Genomic DNA, 22,132 nt, shown 5'->3' with positions numbered 1-22,132 from the left:
AAAAGAACAAACCAGGAAAGGTAATGCATCCGTGGCTAACAAGGAAAATCAAGGATAGTATTAAAACAAAAGATGAAGCATATAAATTAGCCAGAAAAAGTATCATACCAGAGGACTGGGAGAAATTCAGAGTCCAGCAGAGGAGGACAAAGGGCTTAATTAGGAAAGGGAAAATAGATTATGAGAGAAAACTGGCAAGGAACATAAAAACTGACTGCAAAAGCTTTTATAGATATTTGAAGAGAAAAAGATTAGTTAAAACAAATGTAGGTCCCTTGCAGTCAGAAACAAGTGAATTGATCATAGGGTTCAAGGAGATGGCAGACCAATTGAACAACTACTTTGGTTCTGTCTTCACTAGGGAAGACATAAACAATAGCAGGGGACCGGGGGTCTAACGAGATGGAGGAACTGAGGGTAATCCAGGTTAGTCGGGAAGTGGTGTTAGGTAAATTAAATGGATTAAAGGCCGATAAATCCCCAGGGCCAGATAGGCTGCATCCCAGAGTGCTTAAGGAAGTAGCCTCAGAAATAGTGGATGCATTAGTGATAATTTTTCAAAACTCTTTAGATTCTGGAGTAGTTCCTGAGGATTGGAGGGTAGCTAATGTAACCCCACTTTTTAAAAAGGGAGGGAGAGAGAAAACGGGAAATTATAGACCAGTTAGCCTAACATCGGTAGTGGGGAAAATGCTAGAGTCAGTTATTAAAGATGGGATAGCATCACATTTGGAAAGTGGTGAAATCATCGGACAAATTCAGCATGGATTTATGAAAGGCAAATCATGCCTGACAAATCTTATAGAATTTTTCGAGGATGTAACTAGTAGAGTGGATAAGGGAGAACCAGTCGATGTGTTATATCTGGACTTTCAGAAGGCCTTCGACAAGGTCCCACCTAGGAGATTGGGGTACAAATTTAAAGCACACGGTATTGGGGGTTCAGTGTTGAGGTGGATAGAGAATTGGTTGGCGGACAGGAAGCAAAGAGTAGGAATAAACGGGTCCTTTTCGGAATGGCAGGCAGTGACTAGTGGGGTACCGCAAGGCTCAGTGCTGGGACCCCAGTTATTTACAATATATATTAATGATTTGGACGAGGGAATTGAATGCAACATCTCTAAGTTTGCGGATGACACGAAGCTGGGTGGCAGTGTTAGCTGCGAGGAGGATGCTAGGAGGCTGCAGAGTGACTTGGATAGATTAGGAGAGTGGGCAAATGCATGGCAGATGCAATATAATGTGGATAAATGTGAGGTTATCCACTTTGGCGGCAAGAACAGGAAAGCAGGGTATTACCTGAATGGTGGCCAATTAGGAAAAGGGGAGATGCAACGTGACCTGGGTGTCATGGTGCACCAGTCATTGAAAGCAAGCGTGCAGGTGCAGCAGGCAGTGAAGAAAGCGAATGGTATGTTAGCATTCATAGCAAGAGGATTTGAGTATAGGAGCAGGGAGGTTCTGCTGCAGTTGTACAGGGCCTTGGTGAGACCGCACCTGGAGTATTGTGTACAGTTTTGGTCTCCTAATCTGAGGAAAGACATTTTTGCCTTAGAGGGAGTACAGAGAAGGTTCACCAGATTGATCCCTGGGATGGCAGGACTTTCATATAACCATATAACCATATAACCATATAACAATTACAGCACGGAAACAGGCCCCTTCGGCCCTACCAGTCCACACCGACCACTTTCTCTGACCTAGTCTCATCTACCTGCTCTCAGACCATAACCCTCCAATCCCCTCCCATCCATATACCTATCCAATTTATATGAAGAAAGACTGGATAGACTAGGCTTATACTCGCTGGAATTTAGAAGACTGAGGGGGGATCTTATTGAAACATATAAAATTCTTAAGGGGTTGGAGAGGCTAGATGCAGGAAGATTGTTCCCGATATTGGGGAAGTCCAGAACCAGGGGCCACAGCTTACGGATAAGGGGGAAGTCTTTTAGGACCGAGATGAGAAAACATTTCTTCACACAGAGAGTGGTGATTCTGTGGAATTCTCTGCCACAGAAGGTAGTTGAGGCCAGTTCATTGGCTATATTTAAGAGGGAGTTAGATGTGGCCCTTGTAGCTAAAGGGTTCAGGGGGTATGGAGAGAAGGCAGGTACAGGTTACTGAGCTGGATGTTCAGCCATGATCGTGTTGAGTGGCGGTGCAGGCTCAAAGGGCCGAATGGCCTACTCCTGCACCTATTTTCTATGTTTCTATTGTCTATTGTCTATTGTCTATAATTCGGTGTATATGAACACACTTTGAGATGCCGGAGAATTATCCCCTGCCCAAATCATTATTTCCTCTTTTGACAGCTGAAAATTCACTGAAAATTCCACTTGAAAATGCAATGGCTCAATGGTTGAATAGAGCTTCATTTCTCACATATGCAGCTGCAGAGTGGGGTTCTTTTTGCACATATTACACCGTGTTTTGGCGCCATTATTGAAAGTCTTTGGTTCAACAAGTGAATGTTGATCTTTGTAACAGTTCACGATTCCCTTGGTATCATAAAGCAATGTCCATTGTGATCTGAACCTCGGTCATCTGATCTAAAGGTGAGAGTGAGATACAGCTAACACAATGAGATGAATAGATCGGGAAGATGCACAGAGTCTCTTGCCCAGAGTAGGGGAATCGAGGACCAGAGGGCATGGGTTTCAGGTGAAGGGGAAAAGATTTGATAGGAATATGAGTGAATGGAACAAGACGTCAGAGGACATAGTTGAGGCAGGGACCATCTCAACGTTTAAGAAATGGTTTGACAGATACATGGATTGGACATGTTTGGTGGGGTATGGACTAAACGCGGGCAGATGGGACTGGTGTTGCTGGCACATTGTTGGCTGATGCGGGCAAGTTGGGCTGAAAGGCCTGTTTCCACACTGTATCACTCTATGACTCGATGGGAAGCAGACAGTGGCTGTACCAGAGAAAGGGATGGATCACAGACGAAGAAGGTTTTGCGGCACAACGTGGCAAATAACCAGAGAGCAGACAATAACAAAACAGCAAACAGAGGCAGACAGAGCTGGAGAGAGTGAATGTGTGGAGAAAGGAGAGCACTCCTGGGCAACATCGATCCGACTGAATGTGAAAGGTGCACCACGAAATAATATCAACACTGTCTCCCACGGTGGTTACGTGATGCAGTAAACAATCTCAGGAATCACAATTGAGTCTGAATTTGAAAAATAGCCTCCTTCAAATAATGGCCCTGCCTGTGTGGTCGAGCCAGTGACAGCACATGCACCCAGCTACTCCACCACAGTGGAGGCTGACATTTCTGCAGCCCAGTCTCTTGGCACTGCCAGTCAAGCAGTCCCTCACACAATGGCAACCTTGAGCTTTCAATCCTTGGTCCAGTGGAGCAAATTAATAGCTGATGCCGGATTGACGCCCTTTCAATACATAAAATGCATACGCAGTCAAAGGTGGAAAAAGAACCACATTTCATAGCCTTGTGTCTCCTGGCTCCTTGCCAGCAGCTCATTTAACCTTGTTAATCACACTGACATCAGGTCTGCTATGCCTCCTGGTCTCATGCAACACCACTGATTATCCCACTGATCCCAGACCAAACATAATCCTGTCACACCCCCTCTCATCTTCTTCACACATTTTCCTTTTGCTCTCTTACACTTTTTTTCCAGACGATTTCAAGGGTACAATTCCCTTTGCGTTTCCCTTCGGTTTGCTGCAGGTCCACCAGCTACATTTCACACTGAGGTTATTCTCTGGAGAAAGGACAGTGGTAGAGTTGCTGCTTTACAGCGCCAGAGACCCGGGTTCCATCCCAACTACGGGTGCCGTCTGTATGGAGTTTGTACCTTCTCCCCATCACCTGCTTGGGTTTTCTCCGGGTGCTCCAGTTTCCACCAACATCCCAAAGACATGCAGGTTTGTAGGTTAATTGGCTTTGGTAAAATTGTAAATTGTCCCTGGTGTGTGGGATAGTGCTAGTGTACAGAGTGTTGGCTGGTTGATGCGGACTCGTTGGGACAAAACGCTACATCTGTAATGTCTACAAGGATAAGGAGGGAAGCAGCTGATTCAGTGGTGGGGAGGCATCCTGTTGATCTCCATTACAAATCCATAAGATGCTGTCATCGCAAGGTGCGTGGGCATGCAGGGGGGGGGGGGGGGGGTGGAAGGTGCGGAGAACAGCCCCTTGCCCTGATGTCACTGCCTTTCAACAGTGGTTGCCGCACTAACCTGAGAAACCCTTCTGAAAACCCCAGCCCTTCGGATGCTTCACGGCCTTTCAATGAAATGTCACGACCTCTCTTCTCCCCTGTGTGAGAAACGACCTCTCCCTTTCCTGCTAAATTATCAAATCAGTTTTGATCTCCTATCCAATCTAAAGAAATAGTATCATGGACATTGACCCCTTCAAACACTTTTAAAATCATAAACGTCTGAATTGTACAATCTCATGAACATGAGGGAATTCTTGCCTGATTTACCCAATTTCCCTCACAATTTAACCCTTTCATTCAGTTTAGTTTAATTTCGAATTACAGCATGGAAACAGGCCCTTCAGCCCACCGACTCCGCACCGACCAGCGATCACACATTCGTACTGGTTTACATTATTCCTGTTTTGAATCCTACACACTAGGGGCATTTTTACAGAAGCCAATTAACCTACAAACTTGCACAACTTCGGGATGTGGGAGTAAACCAGAGCGCCCGGAGAAAACCCACGCAGTCACAGGAGGATCGTGCAAACTCCACACAGACAGCTTCTAAGGTCGGGATCTAACCCAGGTCTCTGGCCGTAAGGCAGCAACTCTACCGCTGTGCTGACACTGTGCCACTGTGCTGACACTGTTCCACTGTGCTGACACTGTGCTGACACTGTGCTGACACTGTGCCACTGTACCAGTGCTGACACTGTGCCACTGTGCTGACACTGTGCCACTGTGTCAGTGCTGACACTTTGCCACTGTGCCACTGTGCTGACACTGTGCCACTGTGACACTGTGCCACTGTGCTGACACTGTGCTGACACTGTGCTGACACTGTGCTGACACTGTGCTGACACTGTGCCACTGTGCCAGTGCTGACACTGTGCCACTGTGGTGACACTGTGCCACTGTGACACTGTGGTGACACTGTGCCACTGTGACACTGTGCCACTGTGCCACTGTGCCACTGTGCAGCCCATTTTACATTTTGCCCAATTCTCTGCACTTTGATTGAAGTTAATAATGAGAAGCTGAAGCACTTTACAGTGAAACATTTTTGAGGTATAAAGTAAGGGCCACATCTTTGCACGTAGCCACCCCATAAATGACAGACACAAAATGCTGGAGTAACTCAGCGGGTCAGGCAGCATCTCTGGAGAGAAGGAATGGGTGACGTTTCGGGTCGAGACCCTTCTTCAGAAATCTGAAGAAGCGAGATACCGAACTCGGTTATTCTCTAGATGCAAGTATATTGATCTAATTTATACAATCACAAGATTATAACAGAAAATTAGAATGTCAAATACTGATTAAAATTATCCAATGTTATGGGGATGATTGTTATTCATCGTCACGATCTCACTCACCCACCGAAGCATAAGGCAATAAAACCTTCAAAATCATCGTTGTTTTGTACAAATGAACCATACGTACACCTAGTTAATAGTTTTGAAAGCAGTATTTTCTTACCTTGAAGAAGCAAAACTGGAAAATACGCATGAATCGCAGGTCTGTATATTCACAGCAGCTCAGCCGGTGAGATGGTTAGCATGAGTGACCTATGACCTGGGCATGCACAGTCGAGATACTGAACTCGCTTATTGACGGTGAGCGGGTCTGCAATTCACTTCCCACCTCAGCATTACGTTCATGGATTCAGTAATGCGTTGGAGGGTGTAGTCTCCGCCAGATCCCAGCAAGATGCAACTGTCAGAGAAAGTGCTCCACGACTTCCAGTCACAAACTTGGCAGTCAAGGATTAATGACGAGCATCACGTGTTTATACAACATTCCCTCTCTCTCTATCCCTCCCCATCCAAGTCACACCAGCTTCTCGTTGTCACCCTACAAGCAAGCTAAAGCCCCTGTCCCACTTAGGCGACTACAGGCGACTAGGCTGTCGCCACACGGTCACTGGGGTGTCATCTGTACGGTCGTGAGTCGTCTTCAAAGAGTCGTAGCATTTTTCTGGTCGCTACTGGATTATGAAATATTTTAAAAATTTCGGCGACTGTTGGTTTGACGCCAATGATCGTAGCTTGACGTCTCCTGACGTAGGCGCTGTCGTAGGTTGTCGCCAGGTTGTCGCCAGGTGACGTAGGTTGTCGCCGGTGCTGACTTCGGTAAATTCCATTGGCGATGACCTACGTCAACTAGTGACAGGTACCGGCGTCAAAACCGGAGGCCAAAATGACGTGAATTGTCTTCAGTTGTCGCCGACAGGGCCGTAGCTTCTCATAGCTTGTCGTGGGTAGATGTAGGTTGACTACGGTTGTCAATAGACAATAGACAATAGACAATAGGTGCAGGAGGAGGCCATTCGGCCCTTCGAGCCAGCACCGCCATTCAATGTGATCATGGCTGATCATTCTCAATCAGTACCCTGTTCCTGCCTTCTCCCCATACCCCCTGACTCCGCTATCCTTAAGAGCTCTATCCAGCTCTCTCTTGAAAGCTCTCTCTTGTCGTAGGTTGTGTGGTCGTAGGTTGTCGTAGGTGCGGTCGTAGGTGGACGCCTAAGTTGCGATGATTGTCCTTAGCTTGTCGTAGACATTGCCGTAGGGGAGAGGGCCCAGTCACCGGTTTTTCGGCAACCCGCTACGACTATGACAGTCGCCGGCTGTCGCCTGAGAAACTGCCTAAGTGGGACAGGCCTTAACAATGGCCTGTTTCCTTTATCATCATTATTTTTTTGCATATCTTTCATTCACAGAAACAAAGAAACAGAAAATTAGGTGCAGAAATAGGCCATTCGGCCCTTCGAGCCAGTACCGCCATTCAATATGATCGTGGCTGATCATCTAAAATCAGTAGCCCATTCCTGCTATTTCCCTATATTCTTTGATTCCTTTAGCCCTAAGAGCTAAATCTAACTCTCTCTTGAGAACATCCAGTGAATTGGCCTCGACTGCCTTCTGTGGCAAGAATTCCACAGATTCACAACTCTCTGAGTGTAGAAGTTTTTCCTCATCTCAGTCCTAAATGGCCTTCCCCTTATTCTTAACTGTGACTCCTGGTTCTGGACTTCTTTGTTCTTTATCTCCCTACATCAACGTCTATATATGTCTCGTTTCCCTTATCCCTAACCAGTCTGAAGAAGGGTCTCGACCCGAAACGTCACCCATTCCTTCTCTCCAGAGATGCTGCCTGACCCGCTGAGTTACTCCAGCATTTTGTGTCTATCTTCAGATTAATGAATTTCAGACAAGTCAACATGTACCACACAACCTAGCTCATCCATGTTAAGTGGGTGCAAGGCAATGTGCTGGCCCATGATGTCTACGTCTTAACTTGCTGATAACTACAAGAGCCTCGTTTTATGATTTTGGATACAAGACGACAGCACCAAGTACAGGCCTTATCTTTACAATAGGAACTTTGCCACCATTTTAAATTCTGCAGTGTTAAACAGATTATGGCATTTCTGTTACACGAGTTTCTCTGGAGAAGGAAACACATTCTCGATCATTAAACATAAGCCCCAGTGTTGAAATAAAAAGCAGAAACTACAAGTGATCACGCACTAGATAACTGACAACTAAATGAGCTTTTCTTTATCAGTAATTTTTTATAATACAGTATGTTATAACTCGGGGCATTTTTATGAGTTTTGTAAAGCATGCCACACACAATGGACCATTACATTCCATTCCTATTCAATTAGCTTCCAAATCTAGTTTCCCTATAAGTCAGTTTCCTCCTTTAATGCCAAAGACCTGATTAATGGGTCTTAACCTTAGACAAGCCTGTGCCTGTGCTAAACCTCAGATTTGGTCTCCTTCACGCACGCACGCACGCATGCACGCACGCACACACGCACACACACTCACACTCACACGCACACACACTTACACATACACACACACACACTCACGCACACACATTCACACACACACATGCACATTCACACACACACATGCACACACACTCACACACACACACACTCACACATGCACACTCACACACACACACACACACACTCACACACTCACACACATACACACACACACACTCACACACATACACACTCACACATAAACACACACATACACACACACTCACACACATACACACACACTCACACATACACACTCACACACACATACACTCACACACACACACACACACTCACACATACACACTCACACTCACACACATACACACACTCACACATACACACTCACACATAAACACACACTCACACACATACACACTCACACACATACACACACACATGCACACACTCACACACATACACATTCACACAAACTCACACACATGCACACACACACACATACACACTCACACATAAACACACACATGCGCACACACATACACACTCTCACACTCACTCACACACACACTCACACACATACACACTCACACATACACACTCACATACACACTCACACACACACACACTCACACACATACACACTCACACATGCACACACACACACATACACACTCACACACTCACACACATGCACACACACACACACTCACACACTCACACACACTCACATACATACACACACACACACATACACACTTACACATAAACACACACATACACACACACTCACATACATACACACACATACACACTCACACATAAACACACACACACACTCACACACTCACACACATACACACTCACACATAAACAAACACATGCACACACGCACACTCACACACATACACTCTCACATACGTACACACATACACACCCACACATAAACACACACACTTCTTATAGCACAAAATTAAGCCAATTTTTTCCTTTTAATTTAGTTATTTTAGTTTAGTTTAGAGCTACAGCATGGAAACATGCCTTCTGCCCATCGAGTCCGCACCGACCAGCGATCCCCGCACATCATGGGTATCAGGAGTTATGGGGAGAAGGCAGGAGAATGGGGTTAGATAGATCAGCCATGATTGAATGGTGGAGTAGGCTTGATGGGTTGAATGGCCTAATTCTGCTTCTATCACTTATGACCTTATGACCTAACACTATCCAAGCCACACTAGGGACAATTTGCAAGTATACCAAGCCAGTTAGCCTACAAACCCTTGACGTCTTTGGAGTGTGGGAGGAAACCGGAGCACCAGGGGGAAATCCATGCGGTCTCGGGGAGAACATACAAACTCCGTACAGACAGCACCCATAGTCACGATCGGACCCGGGTCTCTGGTGCTGTAAGGCAGCAACTCTACTGCTGCGCCACCGTGCTGCACATGTATGTTGGTTTGCTTTCCCTTCTCTCTCCTCTTTTCTATTCCTCCTGTTGAATCAGTACACAACATGCCGGACCTTTGACAGAAACTAGGAAGACACAAGGACCCATACAGCTGACTACATCCTCAATCTCTGAACTAGCTGAATACCAATCTTCAGAGAAACGAATACTCAAAATAAATCAGAGAGCCACAGAACAGAAGAGGAACCAGAAACATTATATAAACAAAAAGACACAACTTAACAACTGAATCAGGAGGAACATCTCTTTGTATCAAATAACAGAAAACGTAGAAACCCTCAAAAACATGTGCTTTGAGAAGCTGGCAATGGAATGCATTAACTCCAGTCTACTGAGCTACCTTGACCCACTGCTGTTTGCCTCCCACCAAAACATGTCCACAGCTGATGCCATCTCCCTGGCCCTACACGCACCCCTGGAACACCTGGATCAGAGAGACACCTACATCAGACTTCTATTCACAGACTACAGCTCGGCTATAAAATACCATTATTCCTTCCAACCTCATCACCAAACTCGTGGAGCTTGGAGTCAGCACTCACCTCTGCAACTGCATCATCGACTTCCTGACCAACAGACCACAATCAGTGAGGATCATCCCCAACGATAATCCTCAACACTGGTGCTCTGCAAGGCTGTGTTGTCAGCCCCCTTCCTTACTCCTCATACACCCAACGCAATTTGCAACTTTCCTGATGACTCCACCATTGTGGTCCAGATATCAAATAATGATGAGACGGAGTACAGGAAGGAGATTGGGAACTTTGTGACTGATGCTAAGACAACAACCTTTCTCTCAATGTTAGCAAGACAAAGTGATTGACTTCAAGAAACAAAGCGGAACACGCACCCTGGTTGATACTGGAGGTGCTGAAGTACAGATGGTTAAGAGCTTCAAGTTCTGAGGAGTAAATATCATCAACAACTTGTCCTGGACCACCCATATCAAAGCAAAGGCCAAGAAAGCACTCCAACGCCTCTACTTCCTTAGAAAGCTTTGGAAGTTTAGCATGTCCCCAACAACTCTCACCAAATTCTACAGATGCACCATAGAAAGCATTTTATCAGGATGAATCACAGCATGGTTTGGGAACAGCTCCATCCAAGACCGCAAAAAATTACAGAGAATTGTGGACACAACCCAGACCATCACACAAACTAACTATTGACTCCATCTACACTTCACGTTGCCTCGGCAAGGCTAGCAGCCTCGGCTGCCTCGGCAAGGCCAGCAGCATCAGCAAGGACCAGTTTCGCCCCTGTCACTCCCTCGTCTCCCCTCTCCTATCAGGCAAAAGGTACAGAAGTGTGAAAACGCACACCTCCAGATTCAGGGACAGTTTCTTCCCAGCTGTTATCAGGCAACTGAGCCATCCTACCACAACCAGAGAGCAATGCTGACCCATCATCTGCCTCATGGAAGACCCTTGGATGATATTTAATTGGACTTTCCAGGACTTTATCTTGCAATCAATGCTATTCCCTTTATCCTGTACCTGTCCACAGTGGATGGTTTGATTGTAATTATGTATAGTCTTTCCGCTGACTGGTAAGCAACAAAAAAAGCTTTTCACTGTACCTTGCTACTTAAGACAAAAAACTAAAATAAAACCGTTACAACAGCCTCATGTCTTATAAATTAAGGTATAACTGTTTCAAGATTTGTTGCAGGAAGTATAGAGCAGAAAATGTAGTATCTATTTCTCCAGAAAGATGTTTGAATGAACATCAAGGCAAACCTTAGCATTGGCAGGAGCCGACTAGACAAAAAACAGAAGAATGTAACCATGCGACATGACTTGTTGAATAGTACATTAAAACAAACACTGGCAATATTTTTACAGAGAAAACATAAGCTGCAGTCACAAAGATCAATGGAGCATACTATCACATACTGCGGATGAAATGTCGTACGGTATTATTCACAAACTCCATAAAGAGTAACAACGTGAGGCAGCCTCTCAGGAATCTGCCATTAGCATTCCCTGGATCAGATTCACCATGTACTTTGGCAATGAGAGATGTCCCTCAACAGCTATAAATTACGTAGGGGAGGTCACGCTGAACAGTGCAGGCACACAGGTACTGCATACAAACACACACTGACCCTCCCGCCAAACACCAAAGATTAGTATCACAGGCAAAAACATCATAACAAGTTCCACAGAAAATGAGAAGATAATTAAACATTTATGAGCACCCTTATCTCTATCAAATTCTAATTTTCATCATATGTTCTTATATCATGTATCCATGTCCCGATACATATGTTCATATATCATGTATCCATGTCCCGATACATATGTTCATATATCATGTATCCATGTCCCGATACATATGTTCATGTATAATAACCATATCCATGTATCCAAAAACATTTCTTCCATATTTCAATCTCAAACACTATTTCCATCTCATGTTCAAATCTCCGGTCGTTCCCCTTGTTCTGTTGACCCAAGGAACTGCTGATGCTGGAATCTTGAGCAAAATATAAAGTACTGGAGGAACTCAGTGGGTCTGAACACGACCCAAAATGTGGCCTGTCCACTCCCTCCACAGATGTTAGCTGACCGCTGTTCCTCCAGCACATTGTTCTAATCTGTCATCTGATCTGTAAGCACGTTCTCATCTGCACTACCATTCCCTTCTCCTTCCCACTTCCAGCACTGACTGTCTGCTGTTCTAGTCTCCAGCACCAGGTCCCTCAGGTTCCAGTCACTAACATTGTCATTCTCTGTGTTCTAAATGTCCACACTGTCTCTAACTCTCACACTTGGTCATTTCTCTCTACTTCACATAATCTACAGGTGTACAGTAGAGAGCATATTGCCTGGTAGCATCACGGCCTGGTTCGGCAACATGAACGCCCAGGAGCGAAACAGACTGTAAAAAGCTGTGAACACAGCCCAGTCCATCACCAGCTCTGACCTCCCCACCATCCAAGGGATTTACCGGAGTCGCTGCCTCAAAAAGGCAGCCAGCATCATCGGAGACCCACACCACCCTGGCCACACACTCATCTCACTACTGCCTTTGGGAAGAAGGTACAGGAGCCCAAAAACTTCAGGAACGGCTTCTTCCCTACAGCCATCAAGGCTATTAAACACTACAACCTCTAAATAAGCTCTGAACTACAAAGCAGGGTGTTAGGTAGCTGTGATGTCCGGTGTGGTCTGGTCCTACCTTCACAGGTCTTGCCATCGGACTGCAGCACCTGACCCTCACGGCACTGGCAGTAGAAGCTGCCAATGGTGTTACTGCAGCGGCCAGCACATCCCCCACTGTCCGCCTCACATTCATTCACATCTGTAAAACAAACACAGGAAACATGTAAACATGTGCTTTATTGATCCAAGCCTTCAGTTTAGTTTATTGTCACGTGTACCGAGGTACAGTGAAAAGCTTTTGTTGCGTGCTAACCAACGAGGCTTAGTACAACCCATGGGCGGTAGAGTTGCTGCCTTACGGTACCAGAGACCCGGGTTCGATCCTGACCAGGGGTGCTTGTCTGCACGGTGTTTGTACGTTCTCCCCGTGACCATGGATTTTCTGCGTGGATTATCTCCAGTTTCCTCTAACACTCCAAACGCGTACTGGTTTTATAGGTTAATTGGCTTCGGTGAAAATTGTAAATGGACCCTAGTGTGTCGGACAGAGCTGGTATACGGGGACACTGGTCGACGTGGACTCAGTGGGTCGAAGGGCCTGTTTCTGCACTGCATCTCTAAACTAAACTAAACTAAACCCCATGGTGCATTCCATCCATTGTGAGGTCTTTGCTAGAGCAATCCCAATGTTTCAGATATTCAATCCAATTTATTTGACACAGTATCAGGATGGTTGTGTGTGAAAGCCTGATCCTCTGGGCCAAAGGCATATTGGGAATAGCTTTATCCCACAGGTAGTCCTCTTCCTCTGAGTCACAGCTTGTGGCTCCATAGACAGAAATGGCCACTTTCAGTGAGATGCTTAACCCAAGCCCAAACGACTCTGGTAGATGTCCACTGCTGTGTGCCTACCATCGCTGACAGATAGATGTCCACTGCTGTGTGCCTACCATCGCTGACAGATCAACCATGTTGATGCTCTGGGCAAAGCCTCACGAATGTCTCTACTTCCTCGGGATACTAAAGAAATTGAGCATGTCTCCAATGATTCTTACTAACTTCTACAGATGCGCTGTAGAAAGTACATTATTGGTTGGCATCACAGCTTTGTTTGGGAACAGCTCTGCCCAAAACCACAAGAAATTGCAGAGAGTTGTGGATGTAGCCTGTGTATGAAGGAATTGGAGATGCTGGTTAAGGCCCTGTCCCAGTTAGGCGTATTTTTAGGTGACTGCCGGTGACTGCAATAGTCGTAGCACTTCGCTGAAAAACCGACGACTGGTCCTCCCGTACGACAATGTCTACGACAAGCTACAACAACCTACCACCTAGTCAATGTCAAGTTACGGCAAGCTATCGACAACCGACCCAATCGTCGGGACTTAGGACGTCCACATACGACCACAACCTATAACCTACGACCACACAGGCGACAGACTATGACAACCGGTCAACTTACATCCACCCACAACAAGATACGACCCTGTCGGCAACAAGTGAAGACAATTCACGTCATTTTGGCTCCAAAACTATGGAATCATGCAGTTTCCCTATAAAAGGGGGTGTGGGTAGGGTTTCCAATCATTCTGCATCAGGACCACCATGGAGCAACATCAGAGGGCATTGCTCTCACAAGAAGAAGAAACAGCCATTGGGAACATGTTTATTGAAACATATAGGATTATTAAGGGGTTGGACACGTTAGAGGCAGGAAACATGTTCCCAATGTTGGGGGAGTCCAGAAAAAGGGGCCACAGTTTAAGAATAAGGGGTAGGCCATTTAGATCAGAGATGAGGAAAACTTTTTCAGTCAGAGAGTTATAAATCTGTGGAATTCTCTGCCTCAGAAGGCAGTGGAGGCCAGTTTTCTGAATGCTTTCAAGAGAGAGCTAGATAGAGCTCTTAAGGATGGCGGAGTCAGGGGGTATGGGGAGAAAGCAGGAACGGGGTACTGATTGAGAATGATCAGCCATGATCACATTGAATGGTGGTGCTGGCTCGAAGGGCCGAATGGCCTACCCCTGCACCTATTGTCTATTGTCTATTGAGTGTGGGAGGAAACGAGAGCACCCGGAGAAACCCACATGGTCACAGGGAGAACATCCAAACTCCGTACAGACAGCACCTATAGTCAAGATCAAACCCGGGTCTCTGACGCTGTGAGGTAGCAACTCTACCATTGCCCCTTGCAACAGGCAAGCAACGATCGAGCTTCAGAATCCAACACTCAGGAAAGACAAAGGAGTGACAGTGTAAATGACTTCAGGAAGCCACGGGATATTTTAATAAAGACACAGATATAATGTATTTAAAAAGCAGTATGAAACATGGACCTGTACACCACAGGGACAGGCTGTTTGGTCCACAATGGCCATGTTGCCACGTTAAACTCACCTCCTCTGCTTGCACATGATGCATATCCCACCATTTCCTGATATTCATGTGTCGATTTATCTGCCACTAAAAGCCATTTCTGCCTCCCCCACCACCCCAGCAGCATGTTCCAGTCACTCACCACCCTCTGTGGTGAATGCTGCCATCAAGAAGAATGAAATGTCAGACCTTGCTTGAACAGGCTCCGTGGGTAGCTGCTGGAATGAATCGTAGTGATTCCGTCAAATGCAAATTACATTGCTTTCAGAAATAACATTTAGGGATACTGTATATGAGTAACTTGAGAGGCTGCGTGTGGTGAGTGGGCTTGCTTTTTATTGTTGCATAGTTCCTTTCATTCGATGCGATGTTTTAGGCACCTCCGTGTGCATTGTTTTTAGTTTTTTAGTTTTAATTTAGAGATACAGCGCGGAAACAGGCCCTTCTGCCCACCAAGTCCGATCAGCGACCCCCACACACTAACACTATCCTACACACACTAGGACAATTTACAATTTTACCAAGACAATGTCCCTACAAATCTGTACATCTTTGGAGTGTGGGAGGAACCAGAGCACCCAGAGAAAGCCCACGCAGGTCACGGGGAGAATGTACAAACTCCGTACAGACAGCATCCATAGTCAGGATGGAAGCCGGGTCACTGGTGCTGCAAGGCAGCAACTCTACTGCTGCGCCACCGTGCCGCCCCTGTTTTATACAAAGCCACAGTTCATGGGGAGGTAAGGCTTGCACAAAGCAGATATCCAGTGCAGGCTTGAGATACCAGTGTCAATGTGAATGCTGCCCCGACTCTCCTCTCTGCTAACCCAGCAGAAGGAAGAGGAAGAACTGCAGGATTCTTAGAGCAGCTTGTAATGGAGCCGACCAGAGAATAGGCAATTCTGGATTTAGTGTTGTCCAATGAACCAGATTTGATAAAACTCGAGGTAAAGGAGGTAGTGATCATAATATGATTAGTTTTAATTTGCAATTTGAGAGGGAGAAGGTTAAATCGGAAGTGTCAGTGTTGCAGTTGAACAAAGGGGACTATGAAGGCATGAGAGAGGAGCTGGCCAAGGTCGACTGGAAAGGGATCTTAGCAGGAATGACGGTGGAACAGCAATGGCAAGAATTTCTGGGCATAATCCGGAAGATGCAGGATTATTTCATTCCAAAGAGGAAGAAAGATTCTAAAGGGAATAGGAGGCAACCGTGGTTGACAAGGGAAGTTAGGGATGGAATTAAACTAAAAGAAAAGGTGTATAACACAGCAATGAGTAGCGGGAAGCCAGAGGATTGGGAAACTTTCATAGGACAACAGAAGGTAACAAAACGGGCAATACGGGCTGAAAAGATGAAGTTCGAGGGGAAGCTGGCCAAGAATATAAAGAAGGACAGTAAAAGCTTCCTTAGATATGTTAAGAGAAAAAGAGTAGCAAAGTCAAATGCGGGTCCCTTGAAGGCAGATATGGGTGAAATTATTATGGGTAACAAGAAAATGGCAGAAGAGTTGAACAGGTACTTCGGATCTGTCTTCACTAAGGAAGACACAAACAATCTCCCAGATGTACTAGAGGACAGAGGATCTAGGGGGTAGAGGAACTGCAAGAAATTCGCATTATGCGAGAAATAGTATTGGGTGGACTGGGGACTGAAGGCTGATAAATCCCCTGGGCCTGATGGTCTGCATCCCAGGGTACTCAAGGAGGTGGCTCTAGAAATCGTGGACGCATTGGTGATCATTTTTCAATGTTCAATAGATTCAGAATCAGTTCCTGTGGATTAGAGGTAGCTAGTGTTATCCCACTTTTCAAGAAAAGAGCGAGAGAAAACAGGGAATTACAGACCAGTTGGCTTGACATCGGTGGTGGGGAAGATGCTGGAGTCAATTATTAAAGAGGTAATAACGGTGCATTTGGATAGCAGTAAAAGGATAAGTCCAAGTCAGCATGGATTTATGAAAGTGAAATCATGCTTGACTAATCTTCTGCAATTTTTTGAGGATGTGACAAGTAAAATGGATGAAGGGGAGCCAGTGGATGTAGTGTATCCAGACTTTCAGAAAGCCTTTGATAAGGTCCCACACGGGAGATTGGTGAGCAAAATTAGAGCACATGGTATCAGGCGTAGGGTGTTGACATGGATAGAGAATTGGTTGGCAGACAGGAAGCAAAGAGTAGGAGTAAACGGGTCCTTTTCAGAATGGCAGGCAGTGGCGAGTGGAGTGCCGCAAGGCTCGGTGTTGGGGCTGCAACTGTTTACCATATATATTAATGATTTGGATGAAGGAATTAGAAGTAACACAAGCAGGTTTGCGGATGACACAAAGCTGGGTGGCAGTGTGAACTGCGAAGAGAATGTTAGGAGGTTGCAGGGTGACCTGGACAGGTTGAGTGAGTGGGCAGATGCATGGCAGATGCAGTATAATGTAGATAAATGTGAGGTTATCCACTTTGGCGGCAAAAACAAGGTGGCAGATTATTATCTCAATGGTGTCAGGTTAGGTAAGGGGGAGGTGCAGCCAGACCTGGGAGTCCTTGTACACCAGTCACTGAAAGTTGGCGTGCAGGTACAGCAGGCAGTGAAGAAAGCTAATGGCATTTTGGCCTTCATAACGAGAGGATTTCAGTATAGGAGTAAAGAGGTTCTTCTGCAGTTGTATAGGGCCCTGGTAAGACCACATATGGAGTATTGTGTGCAGTTTTGGTCTCCTAATTTGAGGAAGGAAATCCTTGAATTTGAGGCAGTGCAGCGTAGGTTCACGAGATTGATCCCTGGGATGGCGGGACTGTCATATGAGGAAAGATTGAAAAGACTGGGCTTGTATTCACTGGAGTTTAAAGGATGAGAGGGGATCATATAGAGATGTATAAAAGTATAAAAGGACTGGACAAGCTAGATGCAGGAAAAATTTCCAAATGTTGGGCGAGTCCAGAACCAGGGGCCACAGTCTTAGAATAAAGGGGAGGCCATTTAAAACTGAGGTGAGAGGGAACTTTTTCACCCAGAGAGTTGTGAATATGTGGAATTCTTTGCCGCAGAGGGCAGTGGAGGCCAAATCACTGTATGGCTTTAAGAGAGAGTTAGATAGAGCTCTAGGGGCTAGTGGAATCAAGGGATATGGGGAGAAGGCATGCACAGGTTATTGATTGTGGATGATCAGTCATGATCACAATGAAATGCAGTGCTGGCTCGAAGGGCCGAATGGCCTCCTCCTGCACCTATTTTCTATGTTTCTATGTTTCTAGATGCTGGTAAACACCAAAGATAGACATAAAATGCCGGAGTAACTCAGCGAGTCAGGCAGCATCTCTGGAGAAAAGGAATAGGTGATGTTTCAGGTCAAGACCCTGCTTCAGACTGAAAGTCAGGGGAGAGGGAAACGACAGGTATGAAACAAACTGATGGTCAAGGGAATGTGGAGGCCACAATGGTCCATTGTTGGCTGAGGTAGAGGGGATAATGAAGGGATACAAACAGTGAAACTAGTACGATGATTAGGGTGGGGGAGGGACGGAGAGAGAGGGGATGCAAGGGTTACTTGAAATTAGAGAAATCCATATTCATACCGCTGGGGTGTAAGCTGCCCAAGCGAAATATGAGGTGCGGTTCCTCCAATTTGCATGTGGCCTCACTCACTCTGACAGTGGAGGAGGCCCAGGACAGAAAGGTCAGAAAGTAACTGGGAGAGCAACAGAATAGTTGCTGGTACTCATGTGGACTGCTCTAGACATTTAACAATGTCCCCAGTAAGTCAGAGAGCAAGATGACAAGTATAAGAAGCTAGAGATAAAGCATAGAATGCTGGGAATACTCTGCACCTATGGAGAGAAAAATAATTATTATTCAGATTTATAATCATTGAGTTGAAAAAGAGCTGAAGATAGATAACCTACTGGAGAAACAGGGAATGAGCTAGGTAGGAGGCAGGAACACCATACGTATGTGTATGGAAATGTACTTCCATGTGTCTCGTGGTGTCCCAGGGATTGTGTGCCAGGGTCCCAACTCTTCAGTGTGAGCATGCTATCTATCTCACAGCTTCCTTGGAATAGTGAGAAGAAAAGAAAGTATCCCGTTTGCTATGACGTGATCAGGCATCTGATTCAGGCCAGTAGCTCAAAGGTGTGTCGACCACTGCTGAGATGCACATGAACTACAGTGGTCCATTTAGAATGGAATAACTATCTGCTGTGTTGGAAGGAACTGCAGATGCTAGTTTACACCAAAGATAGGCACAAAACGCTGGAGTAACACAGCCGGGACAGGCAGCATCACTGGAGAAAAAGAATAGGTGACGTTTTGAGTCAAGACCCTTCTTTAGAAGAAGAGTTCTGACCATAAACATCACCTATTCTTCTTTTCCAGAGATGCTGCCTGACCCGCTGAGTTACTCCAGCACTTTGTGTCTATCTTGAATATCTACTGCCCCTGATGGTAGGACGCTTGAGCAAAGACATCACTGGTTAGATGGGACGTGATGCTCACCATGGAGGTATGGCCTGGACATCTCACACCTCAAAATGGAGCTCGAGCCATCGACTGGCAGAGGGTGGGCTCAGGGCACTGAGACGTACCCATCAGGGAGAGTAGAGGTAAGCGTTTCTGAGTGCCAAGCAGCAGAACGATCTTCCCACGCTGGGTAATCATTGATGGCAACAGGATCTTGAGAACATTAGAAAATAGGAGCAGAAGCAAATCACTCGACCCATCAGGCCCTCTCCGCTATTCAACATGGCCTCGGCTGACTTGGTCCAAACCTCACCTCCTCCTCTGTGGAATTGGCTCAGTGTTGAAGACCAGAACCTCTCATAGCTTCATAAGTGATAGGAGCAGAATTAGGCCATTCGGCCCAACAAGTCTACTCCACCATTCAATCATAAGATCAGATGTGATAGGAGCAGAATTAGACCATTCGGCCTACCAAGGCTACCCCACCATTCAGTCATGGCTGATCTATCTCTCCCTCCTAACCCCATTCTCCTGCCTTCTCCCCATAACCCCTGACAGCCATAGTAATCATGAATGAATCAATCTCTGTGTTAAAAATATCCATTGACGGCCTCTGCAGACTTCTGTGGCAATGAATTCCACAGATTCACCACCCTCTGACTAAAGAAATTCCTCCTCATCTCCTTCCTAAAGGTACGTCCTTTTATTCTGAGGCTGTGTCCTCCGGTCCTAGACTCTCCCACTAGTGGAACCATCCTCTCCATATCTCTCCACGCCTCCACATCCACTCCATCAGGTTGCATTTCACCAAAAGAAACATCAATTCCAGTTTATCTTTGTCTCAATGATTGCACAAAAGGAGATGTTATTCCAGAAAAGCAGAGAATTTGTGGTCAACAGAAGGGCAGTGAACACGTGGACTTCCCCACGCTGCACTTAGCATAAGGGGCATGGTGTTACCTGGGGCTGGTTACAACAGGGTTGGCCCTGGGTCTGGAGAGCAGCTGTGTGCCCAGGGATTGGATGGCACGAGTGGGGGAGACCTGCTGGTGTAGACACGAACAACAGCACATCTGCCAGTCCGTATGGCAGGCTGCCCCACTTCCTGCTTGTCACTAAAACAACTGTGTTATAGATCACCATGCGGGGGCTGCAATATGCAACATGGTCCATAATTACTAACTGAAAAATGATATTAATACGTTGATAGCTGGCAGGCTGAAGCAACAATTGTGTGCAGAGTGTTGGAATCAGCGGCTGACTGCCAGTCTACCTGAAGCACAAACTTCTGAATGTCATGGTACAGTGGATAGCTCATCCATCAGACGCTCGGTCGGAAGGTTGGGAGTTCAAATCCCAGTCCTGCTTAGTTTGAGTTCAGATTAGAAATGCAGCATGGGAACAAACCCTTTGGCCCACCGAGTCTATGCGGGGGAGTGTTTCACTGCGAGCTTGAGGAGTGGAGAGTGAGGAGGGTCTGGAGAGCAAGGAGGGTCTTTGGAGAGCGAGGGCACTGCCAAGAGCGAGAAGGGCCATTGGAGAACCGTCAGAGAAAGAGGAGAGCCGTCAGAGAACGAGGAAGGTTATCGGAGAGTGAGGGGACCATCAAGAGTGAGGGAGGGCCATCGGAGAGTTGTTGAAAAGTGAGGAGTGCCGTCGGGGAGAGGGAGGCCATTGGAGAGTGAGGAAGGTTGCCGAGAGTGAAGCGCGGGACACACACACACACACACACACACACACACACACACACACACACACACACACACACACACTCACCATGAAGGTGTGTGTGTGTGTGTGTGTGTGTGTATGTGTGGGGGGGGGACTCACCATGAAGGTGTGTGTGTGTGTGTGTGTGTGTGTGTGGGGGGGGGGGGACTCACCATGAAGGTGTGTGTGTGTGTGTGTGTGTGTGTGTGGGGGGGGGGACTCACCATGAAGGTGTGTGTGTGTGTGTGTGTGGGGGGGGGGGGGTGTCTCTGGCACTGTAAGGCAGCAACTCTACCGCTGCGCCACCGTGCCGCCCCGTGATGATGACCCAGTGCATTATCAGAAGGTTTCTGCACAGTCAGAAGCGCTAACATGGATGAGATGTCAAACAGTGATATTCTCCTCTTGCTGGGCATCAAGAGTCCGTCATCCTTTCCTGAACAACCAGATTTTCGCTTCAGTTAGAACATATTTTTTTAGTTTTAGAGATACAGCGCGGAAACAGGCCCTTCGACCCACCGCGTCCGTGCCGCCCAGCGATCCCCGCACACTAACACTATACTACACACACTAGGGACAATTTTCAATTTTGCAAAACCAATTAACCTACAAACCTGTTTGTCTTTGGAGTGAAGGAGGATACCGGAGCACCCGGAGAAAACCCACACGGGTCATGGGGAGAACGTGCAAACTCCATACAGACGGCGCCCATAGTTCGGATCAAACTCAGGCCTCTGGCGGTGCGAGGCAGCAACTCTACCACTGCACCATCTCTTGTGCTCACAGTCGGTCTGGTGACATGGTTAACATTTGCAGATACTGATCTGATCATTTGTACCAATGTTGCTAGAGAGAGCTTGCTACTCACCTACTACTTGCCACTTGTCTACATAATAATAGTGTGTAGACTTCAAATAGGCTCCACTTATATTTAAACCCTTTACCTTTGGGGCATGCTGATGATGTAACCGGTGAAATGGAAACGCAGTTCCTTTCATCTCTCAGTCTGAGATACTGAAGATGTTTCCTTGTCTCTCTA

At 46.3% G+C, this 22,132-nt stretch overlaps 1 protein-coding gene across 1 annotated transcript in view; it reads right to left on the bottom strand.

Annotated features, from left to right (window-relative positions):
* LOC144607921 (uncharacterized) overlaps positions 1 to 22,132 on the bottom strand; it is a 511,597-nt gene that overhangs the window by 265,997 nt on the left and 223,468 nt on the right. The window contains exon 5 of the mRNA XM_078425055.1: positions 12,635 to 12,757. Coding sequence (XP_078281181.1) covers positions 12,635 to 12,757 — 123 coding nt within the window. The remainder of the gene's footprint in view (positions 1 to 12,634; positions 12,758 to 22,132) is intronic.

The sequence above is a fragment of the Rhinoraja longicauda genome, chromosome 30 (assembly GCF_053455715.1).
Source record: "Rhinoraja longicauda isolate Sanriku21f chromosome 30, sRhiLon1.1, whole genome shotgun sequence".
Lineage (NCBI taxonomy): Eukaryota > Metazoa > Chordata > Chondrichthyes > Rajiformes > Arhynchobatidae > Rhinoraja > Rhinoraja longicauda.
The sequence above is the reverse complement of the archived record's forward strand: the minus strand, read 5'-3'. Positions and strand labels throughout refer to the sequence as shown.